The sequence below is a fragment of the Malurus melanocephalus genome, unplaced genomic scaffold (assembly GCF_030028575.1).
Source record: "Malurus melanocephalus ecotype Western Australia unplaced genomic scaffold, MMel_1.1 scaffold_80, whole genome shotgun sequence".
Classification (NCBI taxonomy): Eukaryota; Metazoa; Chordata; class Aves; order Passeriformes; family Maluridae; genus Malurus; species Malurus melanocephalus.
The window spans coordinates 1,661,059-1,688,331 of record NW_026623312.1 but is presented as its reverse complement, the minus strand read 5'-3'; the positions used below and the strand labels follow the sequence as shown (position 1 = coordinate 1,688,331).

General features: G+C 35.2%; 1 protein-coding gene across 2 annotated transcripts in view; it reads left to right on the top strand.

The window, feature by feature from the left end:
* The window catches only part of FER (FER tyrosine kinase), a 136,478-nt gene that overhangs the window by 76,745 nt on the left and 32,460 nt on the right, over positions 1-27,273 (top strand). For both annotated transcript variants that reach the window (XM_057367529.1, XM_057367528.1), the window contains 4 exons: positions 6,374-6,430; positions 9,414-9,529; positions 11,136-11,230; positions 24,743-24,866. In XM_057367529.1, the coding sequence (XP_057223512.1) occupies positions 6,374-6,430; positions 9,414-9,529; positions 11,136-11,230; positions 24,743-24,866 (392 nt within the window). The remainder of the gene's footprint in view (positions 1-6,373; positions 6,431-9,413; positions 9,530-11,135; positions 11,231-24,742; positions 24,867-27,273) is intronic.

Genomic DNA, 27,273 nt, shown 5'->3' with positions numbered 1-27,273 from the left:
GCTTTGAACAAAACGAAGATCTCAAGTGGAAGTGCGGCACTTTGAAAGGTGCACGCTGACCACTATAACTTAGATATTAGTTTTTAGGGGTGAATTTTCCTGGGGTAAAGAAATCATCTAACTGGAAATAACGGGAAGTTTTTGAAATTAAGTCGGGATGAAACTATGGTCTGTGGCTAAGGATCTTATATAGTGCCAGGAGACTCTCTTGGAAATTTTTGCAAACACCTGTATTTCCCCCAACCTCATCTGACCTACCTTTTCAAGTGTGGGTGGAAGCAAAAATGTGTTCGCATCTATGTGAAAATACTTAGCCTGTTTTAGTAATTTGAGTGTTTGGGAGAGTGTTGTGTATGCATGATATGACTCTGCTTTTCTGTTCCTCTCTTTTTAAACCATGTGGAATGTTTAAATAAAAAATCACATTATCACATGGTTTTGTTTGCCTTCGAGTGTACAGAACATTGTCACTGTTTTGGCAGGGATGTCTGATCCAGGGCTGGTAATTTTTCTTTTAACATGTGTTTGCATAACAGGTGATTCAGAGTACTTTGGTTTGGGAACTGAATTTACTGTATTAAGTAGAGAGAAATACAGTGTATTTTAATGTGTTTGAAACATAATGGTTTCAGCATAAACTTGACTTTTTTTTTCCTGTGCCTAAGGATTTCACATGTCATTTTCKTTCTCGGTTGTTTTTTTCCCTCTCTATTTTACTTTATTTCTTGCTTTTTTCCTGAAATATACTCAGCATCATTTTAGCCCTTTCATAAATAACAAAATATAAGCATAGGGAAGTACTGCACACTCTTAAAAAAACCTGAGGAAAGCTGGTACCATATGTTGAATTGTACAGTCATTTTGTCTACTGATCAAGACAGAATGGTGAAAGAATAGCTGTGCAGGCAATGTGAGGTCACTTCTGCAGTTTATACATTCCATGGTAGCTTTTCCAAATCTCATTTCTGCGCTCTTGTTCTATGGTCACTTAGAATCTGGTTTAGCAGAAAGGTTGAACTTCACAGAGTTTTTTTATTTAACATTAAGAGGACAGATAAAATAGTATTTCCAAGGAGCTAAATCTGTCTATGGTATTATTCAGTTTTACAGATCACATTGAGTTTCATCAGTTTGGCTTAATACAGAACTGTTAATAATGCAAAGCAGCTTCCATAACAATTTTTACAGTTCATGAATCTTTATTCTGAAACAGTTTTAAAGAAGTTGCCAGTGAGGTTTTTCAAAACCCCTCTTGTAAAACTCACTTGTTCTTACGAAAAATCTTTTCCACCATCTACCTTTATTTCTGTGCTTAATCTGAAGGACTTGAAACACATAGTTTATGATTCATGAAACTGGTATGAATATTAGTTCTACTGGCATAGGTGGTGTCAAAAATAGTACTTCTCTAAAAAGATAATTTCTCATTCCCACATTGATAAACMCTATCCACATGTACACAGCTGTTACTTTTTTTTTGTCTGGTTCGTCAAGTTCTGATAAGTGAGATTTGAATACCCATCTGATTAAAATTGTCTGCAATTCTGATTTTCTTAGCCATAAAAAGAATTTTACTCCAATTATCCTTAGTAYTGAAAATGAAAGATTACCCTTTCCATTTTTGTTTTTGTGGAAAAAAAGCTCTTAGCTGCAGTAATTCATACTAATGATATTTTCTATTTAACTTGGAAGAAGGAGAGCAAATAGTACTTTCAAAAGTATTCTTTTGATGCATTTTTTCTGCTTAAAACATGAAGAAACAGGCATCATGCCTGTTTATGCTCTGGACTCCKGATATGTTGACAATATCCCTCTATTTTTGAAGTTTTTTAGAAGAATGATAAAGATTAATGTACTGAGATTAGGAAAAAGGAAGGGATATTTATGTTTTTCGTAAATTTCACATGCTGTGCTCAGATAGATTCTGAGGCTGGAAAGTTGTATGTTTTCAGTTCTTTTAAAGCAGTAAGTTTTGGGTTTGTTTGATTCCTATTGTGACTCTCCAAATCAACTGAAGTTTCCAACCTCTAGAGTTTTTCAGGCTTTGTTGCTTTTGTTACATCTACAATTAAGATGAAAAACAGTGACGGCATTTACTATAGGTACTCCCTCTTAAAGTGAGATGAGTAAATAATGTGGCAGAGAACATGAGATAAGTAAATAACAGTGATGATAACAGAGCTCCTACTTACACATACTGTGTTGGAACCTGATCAGGATTTCCTCACTCTTCTTCTTTGAAGAAATCTTGCTTCCGGGTTGGAATAACAATCTTGGTGGGTTTTTTTGGTGGTTTTCTGAAACTGACTACAAGCCTAGTTGGCATTTTTTTCTTCCCTTTTCTCTCTCCTATTAGAAATGGTGAGATTTTTAGAACCAAATRTTTAAGCTGAGGCTCATAAATTCGTACCTAATTCTCAAAACATCAGTTTTTAAGGGTTTAGTATCTAATTGCCTGACTGCTGGCTTTTAATTTGAAAAAGTACCTTGTTAGAATTCTTAATGATGGAAGTTGTTACTGAGAATTATAGAAAAATAATGCTAAGGGAATTTGAGCATTAAATATTGGTTCATGATTATGTTTTCTATTTTATTGATAGCTGTTATAATTTACTGCAGCTAATTTGTAAGCCTTCTTCCTGGCATAGTAATTTGTGATTTCTTTCATGTGATTTCTCCTAATGAAGAGGGATGGGCAGGAGGAAAACTGCACTTACTTATTTTGAAGATGTTTAGGGTAATAGCGATAACATTTCAGTTTCATACCTCAGAAAAGGAAAAATGAGATTGCAACCATCTGCTGTTCAGACTGTGTTCTCAGTGGCTTACTCACAACTCTACAGTACCTGCAGCCTCACTAAAGAARGGACTGATGAACAATGGATTCCTTGCTGATTGTTCAAGGTTCGAATCTTACCATGGTGCAGGGAACCCTGAAGCTTCCTAACATTATGAAAGGAATTTTGCATATTCAGGAAAAGAATACTGTAGCCAGAATACTTTATTTTAGAAATAAAATGAGACATTTCTGATAATTTTCAAGTATTCTTTTTCTCAGTTGAAGGTTTTATTTCTTTAATTATTGATCTCTTTGGGTTTTGTTTTTTGTGAGATACAGTTGGCTTTTGAAATAACTCTTCTCTTTGAAAATGCTTATCTTKGTTGAAATTAAACAAGTGCACTGGGTACCTATACAGTCTGGAAAGGCAGTCACTTAGCAWACCTTCAGTGTGATGAGTGTTATCAAATACCTGCCTGTTGGGGAAAGGTAATGGTGTTAAGGCTGGCCAAGTTTTCCACTCTCTGAACTGAGTGGTTGACAATTTGTTCCTWAGTGTTTGGCCAACAGATGTAGCAGTACCTCCAAAGGTAAGATACAGTGATAGGATTCCAAACACCTTGTTTATAAAGCTGTGCTTGAAGCGTGGTGTTCGTGTAGTTCAGTTTCTCCTCCTGGGGGAAGCCAGAGGATATAAATAAAGTAGAATGTGGTAAAGCTTGTGAATTTCCAAAGTAATTCCATTTAGAAATAAGGTATATCATTAAGATTAGAAATGAGTATGCTCAAGTGCTAATTTGTGTGGCCGAATGTTTCTGAAGTGCTTTTATATTCTTGGTCCAAAATTACCCAGAGAAAAATCTGAAGTGTAAGGTGAGGAGAGATTTATAGTGGTGTCACAAAAAGAGGGCTACATCATAAACAGCTTCATTCTGGGTGAAATTGTAATGGGCATTAATAGTCTTAGGAGTTCTGTTCGCTGTCATTCAGATTAGTTTGATTAGGTACAAAACTGTGGTGGATTTGGTCCGTTTAATTTAGAAGTAACTCTATTGAAATGAAAATTTCTGTGACTTGGACTGATGTGCATTAAAGTGTCAATCTATACCTACATTCAAAAGTATTTTTTATGTCCCATTTTGCTGTCACATTTCTTTTGTAATTTTCAGTATCTTTTGCACACATTAATAATCTGTAATGGCATTTGACAACTGGAAAAATACTTGCATTCTATTCAATCACAAATAAGCCCTTAGAGAAGGTCATGAACTTCGTGATCAGACAGAGACATGACTTTATTTCGTAACCTTTTTGTCTGATGTGATAATATTTATCCATTGGTTGTTGTGCCTTACTGATGTCTTTAGTTATTGACAGCTGTCCACATTATTGAATGATATCATACAGAGCTCAGGGAAGTTGAGATTCATTGAGGGATGACAAATTTGCAGTAGAAAGTCTTGTTATTGCCCACCTTACTGTGCTGTTCATATAATAGTTGATCAGTTAAAGGCAATTTTCTGAACCAATGATAATTTGTTTTGAACCATTATTTAAATTGTTATCTAACACACTGCAAATTAGAAAATTGGATTTGTTCCTTTTTCAATGCCAGAATTGTACACCAGGATGATGTAGATGACTGTCTCTTCTGTCAAATTTTTTTCTTACTGTCTGCTGAAGAAATGCCTTTTGTGCATTTTGTAGGAGTTATATCAAACAAAGGCAATCAAACTTTGAATAATTCTTTGATTGTGAGAAATCTGGCATAACCAAAATAAAGGAATGCATGAGTTATGGTGGTATAAGAAATGACTGAAGGCTTTCATAAAAAGTACAGGTGGTGATTAATGTACAGATACAATGATAGTAAAACCTTCAGCAGATCATTTGATTCTAGTTTATGGTGCTCTATTCTTTGATTAGTTCTCTGAAGAATTATCAGATTTTTTCCTTCATAAACAAGCTTTTGAAATGTCATCTTGTCAATTTATTCGAAAGGTTTTTCACTGAAGTACTGAATCCTCAGATAACCAGCAGTAAAAAATTTATTCAATTTTAGTTTTATAACTTTTGGGCTTTACCACACGTATTTGAATGTTGAAAGCCATTATGTTAATACCTACAGCTAGTAATTTTGGTGGAGCTTTTCTTTTTTTCTTTACAGCTTCCTTTGCAAATTGTTTTCTTAAACTTGAGTTTTATTATTAAAGGCAAGTGTGCAGTTTATGGGTACCTCTTATCTGCTTGTAATTTAACAGCTTCTGAATGTGACTGGGCAAAAAGCATCTATCAAAAGGAGGAGATGAAGGAAATATATTTCTCATGGTGTTTGATCAGTGAGGCAATAGTTGTAATCAATAATTTTGTCTATAGGAGAAAAAATAATTACTGGATTGAGAATTTCATCTTAAGTCTCCCAGTTTCTCACCCAGGGCAGAGAAATGGCACAGGTTGGATCCCATCTCGCAGCATGGTGATGTGGTGCAGGAATTCTTGGGATGGGGCTGAAGGGTGTTGTGTGCTGGGAGTTTTGGTTAATGGAGGCATTCAGAGAGTCTCTAGCATGTTCACTGTGCACACTTGTGACATTATGCTTATGAACAAAAGCGTAGAAATCACAATAGCAATGATCCCCACCCATTTTTTAATTTGCTGAATTCAAGTTGACAGAAAATCTCCAGACAATGGTGACTTAACCACCTTCCTGGGCAGCTTACTCCAATTCCTACCTACTCTGTCAGTGAAGGTTTTTTTCTAATTTCTAATCTGAACCTCCCCTGGCACAATTTAAGGCCATTTCCACTCATCCTTTCACTTGGGATGTGGCAGAAGAGATTGACCCCTGCCCGGCTGCAGCCTCCTCTGACTGTGAGGTCTCCCCTGAGTCTCCTTTTCTTCAACTGAACATCTCCAGCTCCCTCAGCCACTCCTCACCAGACCCTTTTCCACCTTCATTCCTTTCCTTGGATATGTTTCAGTCCCTCAATGTCATTCCTGAATTGAAGTACCCAGAACTGAACACCAGTGCCCAGCACAGGGTGATGGTCACTGCCTGGACAAAATACTTAATCTGATATATGTCATCTTTTCAGCCTGTGAGATTTCAAACTACCAGAGAAGATGTAAGAGACGCAAATATGTGTCTTGTTGAGAAGTGAAGAGATCAGTTCATTTTCATGTGCACTGAGAAAAATGTGGAAGTTTTTTGATTTAGTAGTAAGTTACTTTGTGTACTAAAATTAAGTTTTCTTATATCGCTTTCACTTGAAGAATTGCTAAAAACAGGGTGCTAGATATAATTTCCAGAGCTCGTGTGAGACTTTTTATAGCATTCATCTACCTGTGTACTGTCATGTTGTAGGCCTAATTTCTAATAAAAATTTGCTGTATAGTATCACTCACAATTTTATTGTATAGGAAGCTTTCTAAACTCTTGAATTATAAATGCTTAGTCTTAAAACTTCTTGGATGCTTGTGATTGAGTATTCTAAATGTAATACTTCTTCAGCTCCATTTCTATTGAAATGCATCTTGGAGAAACTGTATCTTGCATATTTACACAGACTGAAAATTCTTCTTTCCTTTTCATAGGATAAGAAATGGGTTCTCAATCATGAAGATGTCACACTGGGGGAATTACTAGGCAAAGTAAGTAATAAAGTGAGCTAAATGACATTTGAATAAGTATATTGTAATCAGTAGACCATTTCTGTGTACCTTACTACTTAAATTGCTGTAGTATGCAGTTTTTATATAATTTTTTTTTTTACATAAATGCACAAGACAGCTTTATACTTTAAACAGATGTAAATCACACTTAGTAGTAAACATAATAATGGTTCTGCTGGAGCTATTTAACTAACAAACATATTTTTCTTTTTTGGAAGGGTTTTCAGCTAACTAGATTTCTGTAAAGCATGATGTGGCAGTTTTACTTGCCGTAGTCTGCGAAAAATGTTGCAAAACATAAATAAAAACATGTAGAGAAACAGGTACATATTTATGTATTTGTACAGAAAAATTTATATAATGAGATGGCTAAATCAGTATTTTTTAAAACAAATGGTAATTGCTCGTTCATGATTATTTTTATTCATTCACTAATGAATGTTAGGTGATTTCACCATCTTACTTGTATTAAATTATTTCCTGAATAGGTTATAAATTTTTAGTTTACAAATTCTGCTTAGGAGCTACAAGTCTTTAAAACCAGGCAAATTCCTCATATCTTTGGAACCTTTGCACCTGCAAAGGCCATTGTGAGTGCTACTCTGGACACAATGTTCGAGAAGGTTTTCCAAAAACTGAAAAATAAGAATAAATGAGGAGGAGACAAGTCAAAGCAGTAATTGACTTCTTCCTATGATACACACAAAAAATTTATAAGAAGTTCAAGAAATGGGAGAATAAATTACTGTCATAAACTTCTGTTACCTGGGATAAAAGCTCTTTGGCATTGTGTGATGACAAAAAGTGTGACCAGACTGAACTGCATCTGCATAAAAGGAAGATACTGCAGGATCTTCACATTCTTAAACAGGATGGTATAAAGGGAGAAAATAAAGATGTTCCAGGCATAAAAAAGCTTTGACATACTAACTAACAAATATAAATTAGTTTTGATATGTAAAGACAGTTGAAGCAGTTGAAAACCATTCCAGTAAATTGAATTTAATGTGTATTTCATGTTTTTGGCACAAAGCATTTTTATTATTCAGTAAAGGCAACTCAGAATTTTGAAATTATTACAGAAGGATGTTCTTTAAAAAGTATGAATCAGACGACAAACTTTCTTGGAACACAATATAAATCTGTTACGCATCCATCTCAAAAAAGATGTAGTCATATTAAAAAAGATAAGAATGACATGAAAATCAGTGTCTGTATGACAAAACGTGAAATAAACTACATCCATTCATTACAAAAGTGAGAAATCYGAGAGTCTGCAAAACTTCTGGAAAAGGCCTGGAAAGGGGGAGGGAAGAAGAAATCATGAAAGCTTAATTTGTAAAAGATGTGAACTTTAGAAAAGATGATTTTCCATCACCTCAGGAGTGAATTGTTGGTTTGTTTACTGAGTATTCATTCTGTAACACCCCACAAAGTGAAAATTGCATAATAGGAATGTGTTGTACTAAAAATAATGTATTTTATAATAATTAACTATTTTCAATAAAGAAGTAAAGCATTTTCAAGACTTTAAGAAAGCTTAGGGTGGGTTTTCTCTGTTAAATACTTCTTACCAGAAAGGCAGAGGAAAAATGGGCTGGGAGCAGCTGAGCTACTTACCTTGGGCGCCTGATGCCATTTCAGATGTGACCGGTGTTGTGCTGGCCTCTAGAAGGGCTGTCAGAGATCCTAAGCCTTGCTTGCCAGCCACATCTTCTTTGTCTCAGGGTACAGAAAAAAAATCCAGAAATGTGTTTAGTCCTGCATTTCTTCCCTTGTTGCTGGAAGCACATTGCTGTTTTCTGTCCCTTAGTCTCTGCTTTCCCCATTTCTGTCATCTTTCTTTGGCAATATTATATTTGACTGCATGGTGTAAAGAAATCTCCATCACTCAGGGAAGGAAGGAAAACATCTTCAGCTGAATTGTTTGAAGTCACATGCAGCCCCAAATACTAGGACACAGAAGTGTAATATATGTGGAAGTTATTCAGACATAGTTTTAAAATTGAGTTGTGCTTATTCTTTGGGAAGTACAAAGCTTAACTAGAAGTATGAGATCTGTATTTCCTTCTTCTTTTCTTCTCTTGAGGTTTTTTTTTCATTGATATCAGTATTTTGTTTTATACTTCACAATTTCCTTCTTCCTTCAATTTCTATACCAATTAATTTTCCTTTTGCTTTTACTAAATTAGAAATGCATCTGGTGGAGACTATTTTATGGTATTTATTACTTCAGATTCCTTCTGTGAAGGCTAAAAAAAAACCCCAAACTTGCCTTGGGGGTATGTTTTTCATTTCCTAAAATGTCTGATTATAAAAGGACTTTCTAAAGTCTTGTCCAAATGGGAACCCTTAGAGGTTTGCCTTTATAGACCAGTGCTGAACTTCAGTTTTAAAGAACTTCTGGATCACCAGAAACAATACATTTTGCAGTGGGGTTCATTTATGATAAAAATTAATGTTCAGTGTTTTCATTTTTCTTATTTTGTACTTTGTCATTTTTGTATATGTGAGAATGTTTATGTGGTTTTGAAGACTTTTTTTAGTTTCAGAGACCATTTCTTGGTCTCTTGCAGACCACGTTAAAAACTATTCAGAAATACAATAGTGTAAAAAAAATGAGTGCAGGAGCAAGAATAGTAAAATTACTACAGTAAATGTCGCTTGATTTTCAAAGTTGCTAAGATTTTTTGGGAAAATTTTAGTTACTTAATTAATGGTGTTTTTTTCCTCTTTCCAACAAGGTCAAACCAGAAGTCACATGCTGTGTCCAAATAATAGATGTACTGTGTCAGAGTGAACTGATTTTGTTAGGGCAGATACTGGAAGAAAATCTCATTTGGTTTCGTAAACAGATTTCAAAGTTCTGTACCAGTTTCAATAGTTGTCTGCATTATATTTTTCTGGCTGTTTGTTAAGATTTTATTTACTTAGAATGATTTTTTTTCCCCCCGGATTTCAGGGTAATTTTGGTGAGGTGTATAAAGGAACGTTAAAGGATAAAACTCCCGTTGCTGTAAAAACTTGCAAAGAAGATCTTCCTCAGGAACTGAAAATAAAATTTCTGTCAGAAGCCAGGTAGGTTCTCTAAAATCACTTGAAATAAATACTTGTGGAGTTTCTTTTTCAACTTTTATCACTAGATGCATTCACAAAACCTGACCTTCAGAAAAATTTCAAAGAAGCACCAGTCAAATTCTTCCTGCCTTTGTCTCCCTCTTTTCATTCCACAGCCATCACCCTGGTAAGTAAACCTTGGCATTTTTAACATGTGAATGGAGTAACATCTGCACTCGCTGAAACCATCTCTTTGAAGAAGCAAGCTTTCCCTGTAAAATAAAACTTGCTTGTCTTAAATTCTTTCATTTAGAACTTCCAAGATATGCTATCAGGATTGGGATAAAGTGACTAGAAGATGGAAATGTCAGTTTAAGTGTGGATATACAGGCCTAACTYGTGCCTGCCTTACATGCATGGCTAATAGAGGTGATCAAATGTGTCAAGGTTACTTTTTTTTTAGTGGGATATGGACCTCATTTATTAGTTTTCTCTTTTAAGAAGAGTTTGCTCCAGTAGAGAGATTTTATGCTGTGTCGGCCAGCATGTGATTACTTGCTTATTTTTCAAATTACAGTCATGACACATTGTACAAAGAGTCAGCTGATGTGGATAAGTAGGTTCTGAGACCCCAGCGAGATGAGTGTCTTAATGTCTTAATTTTTAAACTAGCTTTCTCCCTGTTGCTATGAATCTTGATATGTTTCAATTTTTGTTCCCTAGTATGTTCCCTAGACTAGTTTGATCAATATTGAAAAGTGAAAGATACTACCTACATTTATAAAATGAAGATCTGCCACCCTATCTATTGAATCATATTAAAAACCTTGTAACTTGGCAACTACAGAGATGTGTCATTTGTTAAAGTAGCTTGGCACTAATGGAAAAAAACTGGCTGAAAAGATGGAATTTAGTTATTTTTCAYTAAATATATATATACCAGATAGGTTTGTATTGTACTCTTTATCCTAGGGAAAAAGGGGAAAAGAGGAGGTGCTTTGAGTCAGCAAATACAGAAAAAACATTTAAGTTACAAGGTCTCTGTAGAATTTTTTCTTGCACTTCATTTCACTTACAAATCATAGCATGCTGCTTTTAGTCTGGAAATGTTCTTACTAAAGCATTGTGTCAAAAGATGCAAATGTTTTCATTTAATGCTCAAAATTGCTGTCCTTACAGTCTTCTAAAACTTACTGTATTAATTAATTTCTCAAAGTGAAATTGGAAGAAGTGTACTTTTGAACAGTGCAGCAGAGAAGTCTAGAGGCATGCTGTGCATACTGTTTTGATGTAGCTCTGCTTCTGGTCCACCACTGAAATGCTGTTTAAATATGAGGGTTTTTAAGAATCTGCAAACTTGTCAGGCAGTTTTTCAGTTATATAGATACATGTCACACAGACAAATGGTAAAATTACAATAACAATAATTTTTGATTTATTAGTGAATCACTATGCCCTCAATTTCAAACAGGGTGGYGATTGATCTGTTACATTGATTTTGTTCATTTGATAACAGTAATGAAATGTTCTTAAATAACATGAAATGTTTWGGATAAATTTCTGTAATATTTAATCAGTTTGTCCAATAAAGTTCATTAATATAATAAACTTACTTTGTGTTTTGCAGAATACTCAAACAATATGATCATCCTAATATTGTAAAACTTATAGGAGTTTGCACACAACGACAACCTATTTATATTGTTATGGAACTTGTTCCAGGTAATTATTTCTTTCCCTTTTTTGCAGCACATTTTTATATGTTTCATTGTTTCCATAATGTAAATGTATTGTTTTCTATTTGTCTTAACTACGTTCTTGTGACAGACTTCAAAAGTCACCTGTGTTGCAAGTCTTTGGAAATATTTGGTTCTACTAGCTTTGGAGTGGTTGAGCTCCACAAATCTGTTGAGATTCTTACTGTAGTCTTCCAACACAACAGAAATTTAATCTTTTTCCCTGACAAGATTTAAATGCTATTTCCTTTAACAATAGTTGGGGAATATTAAGAAGTATTTAAAGAACCTTCATATCTGGGTAATGTTTCAATTTTAGTAACTCATATTTGGATCACATTTAGTAATAGACATTTATTTTTCTTAACCAGAATGTATTGTTTGGTTTTTGGGTTGCTCTTGATTTATTTTTGGAATCAAGTTCATTTTATGCAGCAATGGCTGGAGTGAATTTCAAATTGTTGAGATTATAGCAGCTTTTGGGCAATTTTACCTCTTTGTTGATTTTCTCAGCAGCTGGGAAATGTGTTGGTTTGGTAGCCTGTAGTACTGTTTAACATGCAACACTGTATTTGTTKTATATATCATTGGATATGTCTTCAAAATTATACAGCAAGCTAGTTTAAGAAATGTTTTATTCAGGAAGACTTAGATTGCTTATAATTCTTGAATGCTGGCCATAGTATGAGAGCACTGATGAAATATTTGACCTTGTGGAGTTTTCTGCCTTTATTAAATTAGATTATATTAGATTATTATATTTGTATCCATGATTAACTTTATTAAAATGGAGACTGAAAGCAGTGTATTCATTTTTAATGGGTACGTTAGTAATCATCTTCTCCAGACATCTCTGAAGACAAAAGTAAATCCTGATCTTTCTGGTTATCATTCTGGTTCAGATTTTTCAGAGCCTTGTACAAGTCGTTAAAACATGGTAATGCAATTGAGGAGGAATTAGTGAGAACTTTCRTCTGATTCTTATGCCTACTTTGCAGTCCAAGTCTATAAACATTCTTGGGTTTCTTACAGGAGAATTGTTGCCCTGTTTTCATAGTCTGTAAGCCCTGTGGGGCTGCATGCCCTCAATAAACACAGTACTGCCCTCCAAACTATCACACYTAGCCACATGCTCCTTCACCCTGGCACCCCAAGGGACTGACCAAATCAGCAGGAAACAYAAGGATGCCTTTCTCTGAAGAACATGTCAGAGAAAAGCCAATCACTTAGATCAGTAGAAAAGCATTGATTCTGATGTTACTGTTTTTCTCTTTTCTAATGACAGATTTGGATGAGATTACAAAAAAAGGTAGTTATATATGCTCTGACTTTCCATTTAATGCTGCCCTTTGAGGAATAGCATACTGGTAAACTTGTTTTCCACTCGACACTAAACTTCCTCTGTATCTCATTGATTTTGTCTTAAATGTGTTTATGCTTGAAGGTGTTTAAGCAGTTTAACTTGGACAGTCTGTTTAATAGCTAAAAATGGCAGGTTTCAACTTAGAATTGTATTCTGTGAATGTTTGGCTGAGAACACTTGTAATTTATAAATATCTGACAGGTTTTTTTTTCTCTGAGGATAAAATTAGAAGCATCTCCATAAAACAAGGGATTTCTCCTGTGTTTTCTGACGTTTAATGCTTGTAATTTTTCTGCCATTTTTATATCCCAGATACATGTAGGCTGCACACCAACTGTGTCTTTTGAGACTCCTGTGGTGTGGTTCCATAGCAGCTAATTCTGCTTTGCATTCCAGATTCTGATTTTAATTCAGAGTCCTAATTTATTCAGATATTAAAAATGTATATTGAAACTTATCACTTTATAAAGAGAGGTGCTACTCTGTTAGTGATGCTGTCATAAACTGTCTCTGCAGATATCTTTGTTCCAMGTGTAAGTAGGAATAAAAACTATGCATATGGATAAAGACATTAGTGAAAACAATAAACTGTTTAATCATGGGTCCATCCCTTGTTACATGCAAAAATAGTTCAGATGTTGCCAGCAAATATTGTCAAATCAAGTATCCTTTGAAATAGACCCCTTTTCTAGGGGGGTGGTGTGGGGGGTGTTACCATAAGTGACGCATGTCCTGTATGAGAACCACAGTGATGAAGAAATGTCAAGATGGATCATGTAGGAGGAATGAAATTAGCTGAAATAATAAATAATGTAGCAAATAATGAATACACAGAATCATAGAATGGTTTGGGTTGGGACCTTGAAGATCATCCAGTTCCAACCCCTGTGCTAGGGGCAGGGACACCTGTTGGAACAGCTTGGTCAGAGCTCCTCTCCAGTTGGCCTTGAACACAACTAACTACATATTAATGAGGAAAAAACATTATTTACTTACTATTCACTTGCTGTTGGTCACACTGATCTCACTAGATGTGTCCTCCCAGTGTCAATCCATCATAGATTGCTCTAGTACAGAAGGAAAGACTTGGTCCTTTTCTCAGTCCACCTATCGTGACATGAGGGAAAGGGTTGCAATATAAGGTATATGTATGTTATACAGATTCTGTTTAARGGATGCACATGTAGGAAAATGTATCTGATCTCCCTGCTGTTGGCTGGATTTTCGAGGGCCACATCTCTTCTCTTCTTAATCTTGTCCTACAGGTCTTTCTTGTAGGTTCCTCTACAAGTGGGAAGGAACATTCTGTAAGCAGAATGTGTGCACTGTTTGTTTACTGTATAATTTAGATTTATTATTGGTTTCTAGAAGCTGTTATTTCAATTGTTGAAAAAATAAACTAAGTAAAATATTCTTGGTTGTATATAAACAGAAGCTAAAATGTATGTAGCAGCAATTTCCTTCATGTATATGTGGAAAGCTATGTGTGTGAGAAACATGACATAAAAGCACCAGTCAGGAATTTGCAATGAGAGTTACTAAAAAATACATATATATGTATTTAAATTCTACACAAAATGTCCTGCCTTTCCTCCTCTTGCCTTCCCAAAATTACCAATATAGCCATGGAAAATGAATCAATAAACCATTACTATTTTTCTTATAAAAGTTTCATGTGTTTGTAAGTTGAGATCTATGTACAAATGTGATTTGCAGGCTTAAGTTATGCTAGCTAGCTTCTGTGAAAAAGAAATTCAACCAAGAAGATGGTTTTACAATTTTTGTGATTGCATAATGGATAAATTTGCAATAACCTTTAAAGCACTCTTGCAAATTATTAATTTTATTCTTCTTTACCTTAATGGCATTGGAATACTAACTAAAAGGATAGACAGCCCAGATCCTTACAGGAGTCCAGTACTGTAGCTGTTGTATGGCTTTTCAACTGCCATGTAGTAATAAAAAAAAACCTCTGAATTTTTCTGTGGCATGGTTTTCTTCTATGAAATTTTTAGTAGACTAGGAAATGAGGGAACAACTCTATTTGGAAATTATCTTTGCATTAAAACATTTTGGTAATGGAGAACTTAGAGAGATTTCCTCTTGTTTTACTTGAGACTCTATGACAACGCTTGTTCCTAGTTTGAAAATATTAAGACTGTTAAAAGTACTTCTGCTTAGGTAAATGAGACTGTTGCAACATGTATCTTGAAGAACTCTGAAAATCAGGTTGCTATAAGTTATTTTCTTTGTAATAGTCTTCCTTTTTACTGCTTTATAGCAAAATATTCTTGGAGATGGTTTGATAAGGTTTGTTGCAAAGGTCACATTTGGCAGAAKTTTTTTCTGGTGTCTTCTGATCTAAAAACAGGAGCACCACATTGTTTCGTAACTTAATACAGTAACTTTTTATTCGTCTGTCATGATACACTTTAAGTACTCAGCTTATCCTGAGAAAGGCAGAACTTAAAACATAAATTGCTAATGAATTTTGTGGAATGAAACCCCATATATTGAAACTTGCCAAGTGCTTTGTGTTAATATAGAGCCATGGGTTTGTATTGCCAGATGGACTTGATTGACCTGACTGAAAAGTAATATAGTAAATGTGCAACACGAGTCTTAAAACCATTCAGTGAGAATTGCTGCATATTTACAACCACTGGAATTTTCCTATGTAGATTACTCTTTGTCATGGGTAGTTTTCCACATGAGAAATAGCGAAACTTTGTGTAAGAGGATGGTTTATAGTGATGTGTAAGAAAGACTATAACTTTTCTGTAGTGCCAAGTCAATCTGAGAAATTGAGCATTTTACTCATTAATTTATTCATTTTTCTTTGCTATGTGTATGTTTTCCCAGTGGGATTTTCATGCTTTATCTTGCATTGTTGACCTTAAAACTGAAGAAAGAGCAATAATTATGAGGAGCTGCTTTGGTATTCATGACAGCAAAAGAACTATTTGCCATTGTTTCTTAAGGCCGCACAGGGCATTAGGAGTTTTCATAACAGCTCATTTTTAGCAAATTTATATGATGATCAGAAAGACTGCCTGAAATACTGCCAGAGTCCATATTGACAACCTGAGTCAAATGGATGCTGAATTTTGCTGGGGCATGGAGAAGATTATCAGGAAAACACAGGGGCTGACAGAGCCTGCTGCCTGTTCTTTTCTTTTCAGAGAGAACTCAGCAACTTTTCATGGAAAAAGACAGGAAAAGAAGAAACTAAAATCTCTTTCTATTTTACCCTATCTAACTCTTACCTTTCTGGCCCAAACTTCTCTTTTGGTGATCATGGATCACAAAGTGGGTTTTAATTCATTGCAATACTCAGGATCATTTAACTGCGTTTTCATTTGCTTATAATTTATCGTGCAAGCTACCATGTAATCAAAAAGGAACTGCAGGAGTCCCATTAAAAATTTGAATGTTTCTTCCTCTTCCTTTAGGGGAAGAACAAATCAAGATCAAACGTAATCTGTAAGATGCAAAACCCAGTCCTAAACCACAACATTCTTTCTTCTCCTTCTTTTATGTTCATTTCAATTTACTTGAATTTTAGCTAGTCCTGAAAGGAGGATTTAATTTAGAAGTAAGAACTTAGTGTGTGCATGAAATGTGTGTTGTTGAATGGGCTGTTTTGAAGATAGGTGTGGAATCTTGTGATGCAGTTGCCACTTCATGCAACTATTTCAGCAGCTTATCTCGTAGAATCTTCCGCAGTGCCTCTGTCCCTCCAGCAAAGAGTCTGCAAGACAAGCACCATCACCAAGGTTACACCAGCTCTCTTGAAATAATCTGTGCCATTGAAATTAGAAATAAACATCTTTGTATGTTACAATGTTTGATTCAAGGTAGTAGAAGAAGGAAACTTGAAGTCACACGTTTTATGGCCTGCTCCTTTTAGAAGTGAGACTTAAACTTTGTTTAATYTCAAGTTGGCAGGCTGCTTTCTGTTTCAGGTTTCTATGTATTTAAATAATTTTATAACCAACGTAGTTAAAATTAAAACCCCAAAAATATTTTGGAATAAATTTATTTCTGCTATGTCAGGCATTCAAATATAGGCTATTGAAGTGTCTGTCTTGTCTGTTGAGTCTTAATTTAGCTTCCTCTGGCATATGCATTATGCTAATATGGTACATGAGGAGTATATTAYATATTATGACATTATGAAAACTAGATCTCCTTTCTGTACCAGATCCTTGCCTCAGACAGTTCTAAACAGGTTCCAAAAAGTTGTCTACTGTCTCCTGATCCATTCTGTGCCCACAGACCATATTTAGTCTGTTCTGTCAGTGATCTGTTCTGTGTGTGATTCTCACCCCTTCTCCCCCGTGGGTATTTATGAACATATTTCATTCTCTCACTAATGCATTGTAGACATTTCCCTGTAATACCACAGTGCATTCCTGATACCACCGTAGAATTCTGTTTTGATAATGGATACATGCTTGAAAAAAAGCAGCTTTGTTTTTTAACCTGACAGTGAGTTTGTGGTCTTTGTTTTATCATGTTGATATGTTCTGATTGMTGGCCGCTGGAAACAGGTGGAGCCATGCCGTACCTGTAAACAGGTATGGAAATAACCTGTAATCTCATGGCATGGGAAGGTTGTCAGAATTGGGTTTCAGTTATGCTCAGTTTATATCTGGACATGTGTAGCCAGCTTCTGATGGAAGTTCAGCAGGGTCGTAACTTCTGTCTTTGCAGCTGGATACAGTAGCCTGTACGGGTTTGTTCTGAGCCATTCGGGATGCAAAATTGCCTGTGCCATAGATGCAGAAACAAGTCAGAGGTGACAGGTTTTATTATCTCGGGTGCAACATTGCTAGATGTGAGCTACCCTGACTGCCAGGCACACCCAAAATGAGCATGGCCATTTCTGTAGTGCCTGTACCCAGAGTCACCATCTCTGGAAGTGCTCATAGAGTGAGTAAACCTGGCACCTTGAATATGGCTTACTGGGCATGCTGCAAGGTTGGCGTTCATGATTTTGGAGGTCTTTTCGTACCCGAGGGATTCTGTTATTCTTAACCAGAGCTCTGGGGTTACCTCTGCTGTCTGTTCATGCTGTCCTGCCTGCAGCTGACTTTGGTCTGTCTTGGTTTATTCACTCACTCCCTTTCTTCTGAAAGTGACTCCATTGCTGTTTTCTGTATGGTGCAGCACTTCTTACTTCCATAGGGTCAGAAGCATGTACAAAGAAAGCCCAGTGTCTTGCCTGACCTACCAGGTTTACTTTCTGGCTTTCTGTGGGAAAGAGGGCTCAAGGGCATAAAGTGTAAGGATACCCACAGATCCATTATGAGTGGTGCTGAGGAGCTGGTACAACTTATTAAATCTTAAATTACTTTTGTGGAATTGCTGTTATTTCTGGCATGTAGTGATACTTCAGGGTATAGCACCAAATCACAGCTGACTTTGTGGATTTCTCTTCTTATTTGCACTGGAGCCAACAAACCCATTTATAACTAAAGTCTCAGGGCTGAGACTGAGACATATTTTTTATTTTTTAATATTAAATGCAATATCCATATTATCTTAGCTTTTCTGCTAAATTAATTATCTTCTTGGATAAAGGAGAGCAGATGCTAAGATCACCCAAAGTATGTGTATATCATGGCTTACTTGAGCCTTATGTTAGACCTGCTGTCTGAGGTCCCACTCATTCTATATACAGGCTTGGAATGGTAATTTAGAATGATGCTGGGAAATATCTGAACTTTTAGTTTCATATTGTGTGATTCAGCTGCTCTGTGTTTTCTGCTTTGGTGTGTTTTTTTCCTCTTTCCTGCTGCTGGGGACAGTGAGATTTCTATGTGTATCATTCATGTTTGGTTTTTTTTTTTTCTAATTGCTTCTCTTTAGAGACACCTTGAAACTTTACATTAAAGTTTTGCATGATCTGCCCCATTGGTTGTATTGTGCATCTTCAGTAGCTGTCTTTTGTCAGCAGATTTCAGGTCAGAGTCCCATCTTGCAGTCACATCCTGAGTCTTCACTGCACACTGTCCAAAATCAATACTACAGCAAAAAAAAAAGAGGGTCTGTCAAATTCCAGTTAGAGATAAGGTGCCGTGATAGTGATTGTCTGGCTTTGTATTCTATTTATTTCCATTGTTCATTAGTCAAATGAGTTACCTTCTCATTATTTCTGGTTGGTGAAGCCACCTTCTGACTACCCTACAGTTTATCTCCACACAGACCCGTCTATTTCTCTAGTTTTTGTCTCTCTTATTTTATCCTCTTCAGTTTCCAGCTTCCATCTTTCTTTGTCACAATGTCTCTGCAATTTGCTCTTCTTCTGCCTCTGCCATCTCCTGTTGTTGGGCACTTCCCCCAAAGAATCAGACACCTCCTGTGGATTCCTTCTCGCTGTGTGTCCAGCTTTGCCCTCTCCTCACCTCTTGTAGTACACACATACATACAGACAGAGAGACCCTGTTTCTGCTTCCTTCCCTTGCTCTTAGCCCTGTAATGTACATGAGTGTCTTTCTCTCTTTGCTTAATGGAGTCCAGCTGCAAGATTGTAACAGAAAATTTAGATTCCTTTGTTGGGGTGTAGGTGATGGTGAATAAAAATTTCTTTCAGCTCAGAGCTACTCTGTTTGGTAAAACAGGACCCAAGCTTTGCTCTACAGTCGCCTTTTGTTGTAAAATTTCAGACTACGGTTGGGCTTTTATCTCTTCAAATGTTTGAGGCTTTGATGCTACTATATTTTGTATCAATACTGTATAAAATCAAATCAGCAAGTGGATGAAACTAGAAAATCTATTTTAAAATTGAATAAAAACAACCAAACATGAAAAATTAGTGAAGTGTTTCGGTAGCTGCAAAAACTTTTATATTCAACTGATTTCTTTTATTTGTTGTTACTCACATCTGTTTTTTTTTTTACTTGGCCTATGACAGTTTTTGCTATTGTAGCTATTTAATGTGCCTGCATTTAAAAAAATGTTTACTGCTTTTCTTTAGACTTTACCCTCTGTTCTTCAGGTACATTCTGTTTCACATCAGCTGTCATGACACTCTAATATGGAATCCTTTTCAAGATCTTTGGTTGCGGGTTATTGAGCATAGTGCAATTACAGGAATTATTTACTGAAGAATGGAAGACCTCCTGGGGAAAGATGACTTTCCTTTGAGTTAGTTTCTGAAGTAGGTTTTATCTGTGCACTCACTGTGGGTCTCCTTATAGCCCCAATACCAAAACATGACTCCAGGTAGTCTTGGTAGTATATTATTTTGGCAGCACAGAAGATAAGGAATGCCAGCTATTAATGTCTCACTATGATTTCAGGTTTCTTCTTAACAGGTGATGTTAGACTCTGTTCTGGACAGGCACTTATGTCACTTGGGATATTGGCTTCATGCTCTAGCTTGTTTGATCACCTGAAATTTAAAGCAAGGCTACTGAGCATTGTCAATATTTTCTTTATTCTGATTATCATATCTCCGTGGTTTGTCATCCTGTTAAAATGAGGTGAAATAGAATATATAAATATRTTGTAACCTTCTTCTCATTTTCATTTTATCACAGTGCAGTTATTTTGTGCTCGTGAGTCATCTCTGTTCTGGTCTCATCACAGGTTGTCTGCTAAAAAGTCATCCACTGCGCAGTTCCAGCACAAGACATATTTTCTCTCTGTTTACTTCTTTGCTGCTATTGCTCATGTCCTTGGCTCTCAATGCACACCATTCATTTAAATATTCTGTTTTTCCTTTTTTCATCTTTTGTTTTCAATACAGGTTTTTCTACTCCTGCTTCATTACTGTCATTGTCAATAGTACATTGGCAGCACTTTGCATGGTTATAACAACTTTTATTTGTTTGCTTAACAGGAAAAACTAAATTCTAACTGGATTTCACAGTACTGCTGTATAGGCATTTAAAAAATAAACCTTGGGTTTATTTACAGCTTCTGTTACTACTATAGAAAATGAAATAATTTTAAAAGAAGGGAAAGCACTGCGTTGCACACAAATGATGCACTAGTTAAAATATGAAGGCACACTATTTTAATGAAAATGAGTATTTTAGCATTTCTAAATCCTTGTGTTTTCAATAGTTTGTCACATAGCTTCTTACTTAAAAAACGTATCCACTAGAATTCCTTAGAGATGAATGTTTACTTTTTTAAATTCATGGTTTTAAGTAACTCTGTTTGCATTTGTGTTTTAGGTAGCTTATGTGGGATTAAGATATTGGGMAATAAGGAAATTCTAAATTGCTTTAAGGCTATTCAAAATACTGACCATTTAAATTCTCAAATTTATAAACACACAGTGCAAATAAAGGTAATTTCATTAATATTCCAATGGCCTGTAAAAACTTATATGTGMATAATAATACATAGAACTTCATATAGTTCTTAATAATGGTTATTGTATTAGGATATTTATTAATATTTAAATAATTATAATATTCTTGAGATATCTAGAGATACAATATATAAACAATGTCCATTTGTGTATCAATTAAGTGGGACATTTCACATAACCATTTCAGAACATGTTTTAATTGTGTTCATTGCCACCCTTGGTTATCAGAATGCCAAGAGCAAAAAGGTAGGTGCCGTTGTGGGTACCACCTCAGTAGAACACTGAAATGCAGTTAAGTCAGAGATTGCTATAACTAAATGTTTTTTAAACCTATTCAACATTTTTCATTGTTGTTTCTTGTATTTTTTTATTTCTTCTCTTAGATCACAGATAGTGGAGTTTTTTCTCTTGCACAGCATTGCTTGCTTTTTGTGTGCCAATGAACGAACTGTTTTATTGCTGTGAAAAGCCACTTATTTTGCAGCAAGAAGTTTGTGCTGTAAAGCACAGCCAACACAAGGAATTGCTGATATATGGTATTTTCACACTCTCAGAATTCCTGCATGTAATGAGAAATAGTTCCCATTCACAGCAAAATACATGAAGGCTGTGCTCAGGAATCCAGTGAAAATGGGCTGCTCGCATGGAGCTTCTGCTTATGAGCTACATTTTGTCCCCTACTTAGTAAAATAATTCTGTTGTACTAGGAAGGCACKCCAGTACTGTTATTTATCCTCCTGTAAACCCGAAACAAGCAAGCAATTTCTGCTTGGTGATAATACTTTTAATGTCTAATTTTCTGTGTAGTTCTTGAGAGTTGTTGGAGGAAACCTCATTTTCTGGTAGCATTGTGGGCCATTAACTGGAATTGCAGGTAGCCATGCAGAATACAATGGAATTCCACATAAAAAAGAATTCTRTCAGTTGTTTCATAATCTAATCAGTCTGTTTATTTCAATTTATCAACGGTTGTTACTTTGGAAGTAATGCTCTGGCATTATGGGCTGCAAATAGTGAATTAGGGTTTATATTAAAACTTATTTGAAAAATTACATGAAGATATTACCTAACCACAGTTCTGCACTGAAAAGTTTGTAGTGAAATCCTCTTAATTCAGCCTTGAAGATACACATGTGGATGCCTTGCTGTGAAGGTGAATATCTGGAACACTGACCACAGTGAAAGTCAGAATTTACTAACTAACTGTTACTTAAAGGACAGAGCTTAAGCCTATGTTAGTATCACAGTGATGAGGATAATCAGATTTTGCTTAATATTACATATCTTGTACAGAGTAAGATGCATATCTCTTTGCTGGTTTTTTTTTTTTTTTGTCTGCAAATAACAGTGCTTTTAAATTAATATTAAACAGAATATTTAGAAGATGTTTTTGTCATCTCTATGCGAGGACGGATTAAAAAAAACCAGAATAGCTAGTTAAAACTCTGAGATGGATTAAAATAATGTAAATAAAACTTTGTTTTGGTGATAGGCATCAAGTACAGTGTGTACTGTTTTTGCTGAAAACTCTAGAATTTTGTGCAGTGCATCACTCTGAAAATCAGCAAGTCTACATCAGTTTCTGATGGTATTGAATTGCATTGGAAAGTAACAGGCTTGTGCTTTGTGAGTTTGATATATTCTAATGTAAGGAACTGAGCAGCTTTTAATCTTGGTCCGAAACAACTTGATTCAAATGTTGACCTTAATCTAATTGCATGAGCATATGGGAAACAAATTTATGACATGTATTATTTTTTCTAAAATTGATGAATATGTTTGGGTTTTTTTGTTTAAGGTTTTTCTTAGGTTTACTGTTGTCTTTAGTACCTTGTTTCTTGAGAACATGGTTTTACTATTGATTGTGGAGATCACTAACTTATTTATACAAAGAATTTATATGAATTGTGAGGATTAAAATTTACACTGCTTTTATTACAGCAGGTTTCTTTCAAATAGAGAAGGGGTTTTTTKGGGATTTGTTTCTGGTTTTTTTTTGCTTGTTTGTAATTTTCCTTTTTTGTTTATTTATTTGGAGTTCGCAGAATATCAAACTGAGTTTATCTGCCTTTTCAGTTTCTCCTACACCAAGTTGTTAGGAGCTCTTAGTCTTCACTATTGAAACATTGGTTGGTTGAGAGTAGGGCTTTTTAAAGATGGTTTTGTATGTATTTTATAAGTGGCCTTGATTTACTGCTCTGATTCAAGTAATGCTGCAGTTTGTCAAGATGGCAATACTTCACATTCATAAAGGCATATAGTCATACTTACTGATTAAAAATGATCCCTGTGTAGATAGCAGTGAGGTCTCAGCATATAAATAACAAAATTTTTATCTACTCTTTGTGTGTTGGAGGGGGGAATTGCTTAAAAGTTATTTTTAGCTGTCTTCTGTAACCAGAATAATGCTGTTTACATGTGCAAGAAATTTAATTGGAGCATTTATCTTACTTCCCTCTGCCAATACCTACTTTTTATCTATTACCAGACTATGTCGGTAACCTCTCAGATTAAAGAAGACATGATTATAACCCAGTCTGCAATAGTTATCTGTCATTTTTCATTGGAGTTTAAAATCCAGTATCCCAAGATTCACTCATCTGACTTGGGAGATGTAGTGTGTGTAATCATATGTTGCAAAACAGATATAATTTCAAATTCACKGCAGAGTCAGGGCAATCCAGTCACCTCTTACTCTCCCATCCTTGTGTTCCCCAGTCTGGGAGTGAAGGGCAGCTCCAACATAATGTCTGAAGTCATTATAGTAACACATCATAACATCTGACTTTTTTTCTTTGATATTGTCCTACCTTATTTCTGACAGTATTCAATAGAAATATACATGGCCTTCTAAAAAAAAAAAAAATCACATGAAACTTTTAATATATGGCATCATTTCCCATTGCTAAGAAAAGGCAGTGTATAAAATTGTGTAACAGTGCATAGTTTGCAAGAAAGAATCCTTATTGTCAATTCAATCCTAAATTAAAAGAAACAAATACTGGAGCAATGACTGGCTACTCACTAGCAAATAATTGTGTGATATGAAAAGCTCTGCTGTGATTGTTTTGTCTTTACTTGTAACAATGAAATCTATTTTAGAAAAATCTTCAATACATTTATATCAGTCAGAATATAGCTTTTCAGTGTTSGTATAATATTTCTCCAGCTTATCTTTGTCCTAAACCAGCTTTTGAGAAGATTTTTTTGCTAACACAATTTTCTGTTTTGGAAATTCTCCATGCTGACCCCTCCCACTTCTCAGATAAGAGGACAGTGGTTTTGCTCCTCTAAGGCAGAATACTGATGGCACAGTAATAACTGTTCACCTTCCACKGCCCTGGTCAAGAGTCCATCTAACATTGCCCGAGAAGAAAACACTTTGTTATTCCTCGAAATACAGCAGACCGTAATTTTAGAAGCATTGCTGCAAATGAGCAGTTAAAAATTATTTATTTTCCTKTAACTAACAGTTTAAAATCTGTGATTAGAGAAGACTAAATATCACAGATTAGCGTTTTTTTTCAACAAGATTTTTGTGAGTCTGCTTTTAATGTGCACTGGTGAAGACTTCAGGTATATCAAAAAAAGGCTGTGCAGTTTTCACTTTTAAGCACCTGATATCTAAAGGAAAACGTGGTTTTGAATGTGTCTTTGAGTTCCTTTTTTGTTGGGYTAGCGTCAAACTGATGGGATGAGGAGAACAGCTAATAACCTGCATTTTGTTTGGTTCTGCACCCTTAATGAGAGATAAATGTAAGTATCCTATCCATTGTGTCTCACTGTCCATCTGTCTGTTTTTCTAGGAGGTGATTTCCTGTCATTTCTAAGAAAAAAGAAGGATGAGCTGAAAACCAAACAGTTGGTGAGGTTTTCATTAGATGCTGCCTCTGGTATGGCATATCTTGAATCTAAAAATTGCATACATAGGTAAGGAGGATTTTTTTTCACACTGTTTTACTTTTGCTTAATGTAAATGCAAGCTATTTACAGATGTATGGTGTTTATTCACAGGAATGAACCCTATGATTTTTCTGAAAATAGGTCATCATTGCTTGTCTAATACAAAAATATTCATTTGGGTAAAAATAAGTGCTACATTATTTGATCTCTACGGTTTGGTGCTATTAATATAAGTTAAAAATATTTTTAACCATACTGATGTTCATTATAAGGATCCTAATTCCTCCCGTGACAATGAATCATAGCAACAAGTAATCTGTGAGGTTTATGTCATGTCTGAAATTTACAAATACTTGTCTGGCCAGCAGAAAAGTTAAGTTACATCTGAAGTGTGATTCAGAAAAAYGTGCGGGTTTTTTTAGGTAATAGAGAAGAAGTAACTTTCTGTATATTAAAATGTTAATAGCCTGGACTGCTTTCTCTGAAATATGGAAGATTATCAAGCATTATGCTGTTGGAGTTTCTTAGTTCTGTTTTTACCATTCCTTTCTCTTGCTTCTCCATTTTGACTCTGCCATTGCCATTGCTGTGCTTATACTCCATTTGTATCAAAGGGAATGGAACTAATTTCTACCTGTCTTTTCTCTTGGAATAGCACAGTATATACCTTGCTTAATGCTRTTGCTGAAATATGAGATGTAACCATAATGATGATCCATTTTGCAGAAGAATTATGAAGAACAAGCTTCCATTTTTGATGCTGATGTCTTCCACTTTGTAGAATATCTGTAGGTGAACTGTGTGACACCTCACGTACATAATCAGCCCATCTGGGATTTAACACCTCTCTGGTGAATGCTTYTATTGGATACCTCAGCAGCATTTCTTTTAGATTTTTATCAGCAGTGCATGAGTCAGTTGCAATCCTGCACATCAAGTAAATCGAACCAATTCTGCAAGATCATGATGTATAAGAAGCACAGAGACAAAAAACCCTAACTCATGATCTGAAACTATGGAATATTCCCTTAGGGAAATCCAAGAAAGGGACTGTAAGCATTCTATCATGATAGAATGTGTTTCAGCCTGGCTCTGTTTGTCAAGGATGTAATGGCATAAAAATCAGGGCAAGTAACAGCATTAGTGACTTACACTAGCCTCATAAATGCTCTAGTACTTAATAATTCCTCTAACTGTTAGATCAGTGTTAAATCCAAAGTGCCTGTTTACACCTCCTRTGTTTTTAGAAAATGAAATCAAATATAAAAATAATAGCTTGTTAATTGAAGTTCAAATTTCAATACTGAAAACAAATTGCAGTATTTATTCATTAAATGATGGCATGCTGCCTACAAAAGATAAATAGGTTTTTTTAGGGTTTTTTTTGTTTGGTTGATTTGTTTTTTTTTTTTTTTTTTTTTGGTTTTTTTTTTTTTAATTTGTTTTTTTTTTGCTTAAATTGGAAAATGATTGCACTCCTGTGTGGAATGAAACTGTTGTAGTTACTACAGATTACAGCATGGCTTCACTGTGTCTCTGAAATTTGCACTGCTGGTTGGTRAATAGGAACTGCTATTCCTAAGATGTGTATACATCTGATAGTGATAGAGTGAAGTTATTTCAGAGRGAAGATATGTATCTACTGTCTTACCATAAGATTTCATTGTTTCATTGTTTCAGGTTAGCTCTGTAGTAGTGTAGTCGTGTAGTTCCCAAGTCAGGAAAAAGAGCTGAAATCTGACATGAAATTTGATCTGTTAGTGCCATAGACTTGCCAAAGCACACAGACTGGGTTGCACACACTATAGTACAAGGAGAGAAGAAATTCTTCCCCCTTGTTCACTTTTAACTTTCAGAATATTAATGAAATTCATTTATTATYGCAGGTTGTCACAGAAGGTTATCAGAGAGAGCTAGCACTTTCCTTAAAGGAAGAACCAGCATTTTTAGGAAACCTATTCTGAATAAAACTAGTTTTAAAGGGCAACCAAGCAAACAAAGTGTGTTCAGGAAAACGGCTAACTCTTAAAAACACACAGGTTTGTAGGTCAAAATACGCATTTCCAGTATAAGTTTACTAGTCTTACTTTCTTTGGTATACAACATTACTTTTTGGTTTATGTGGTTAGCCATAGCATGTGCTCACTTTATTTATGAGTTAATTCTTCTAAATTCGATAGGTAAACATAATGAAAATTCAGAATCAGGAGAGGAACCAAGTTTAATGATTTTTGCAGTTGTGGTGAAGAAACTCCTGGGTAGTTTGGTTTGTTGGTTGGGTTTTTTTGAGTTACTAATAGAGGTTGATTAACAAATGGTTGATCTAGGAAAGTAGCCCATGGTGTTTTAAAATGTGTTTGACCAAGGCCAAACTGCAATTTAGTAGGAATAGCATACATAAAATTTTGTGAGGTCTGTTCCTTTTTGGGGAATT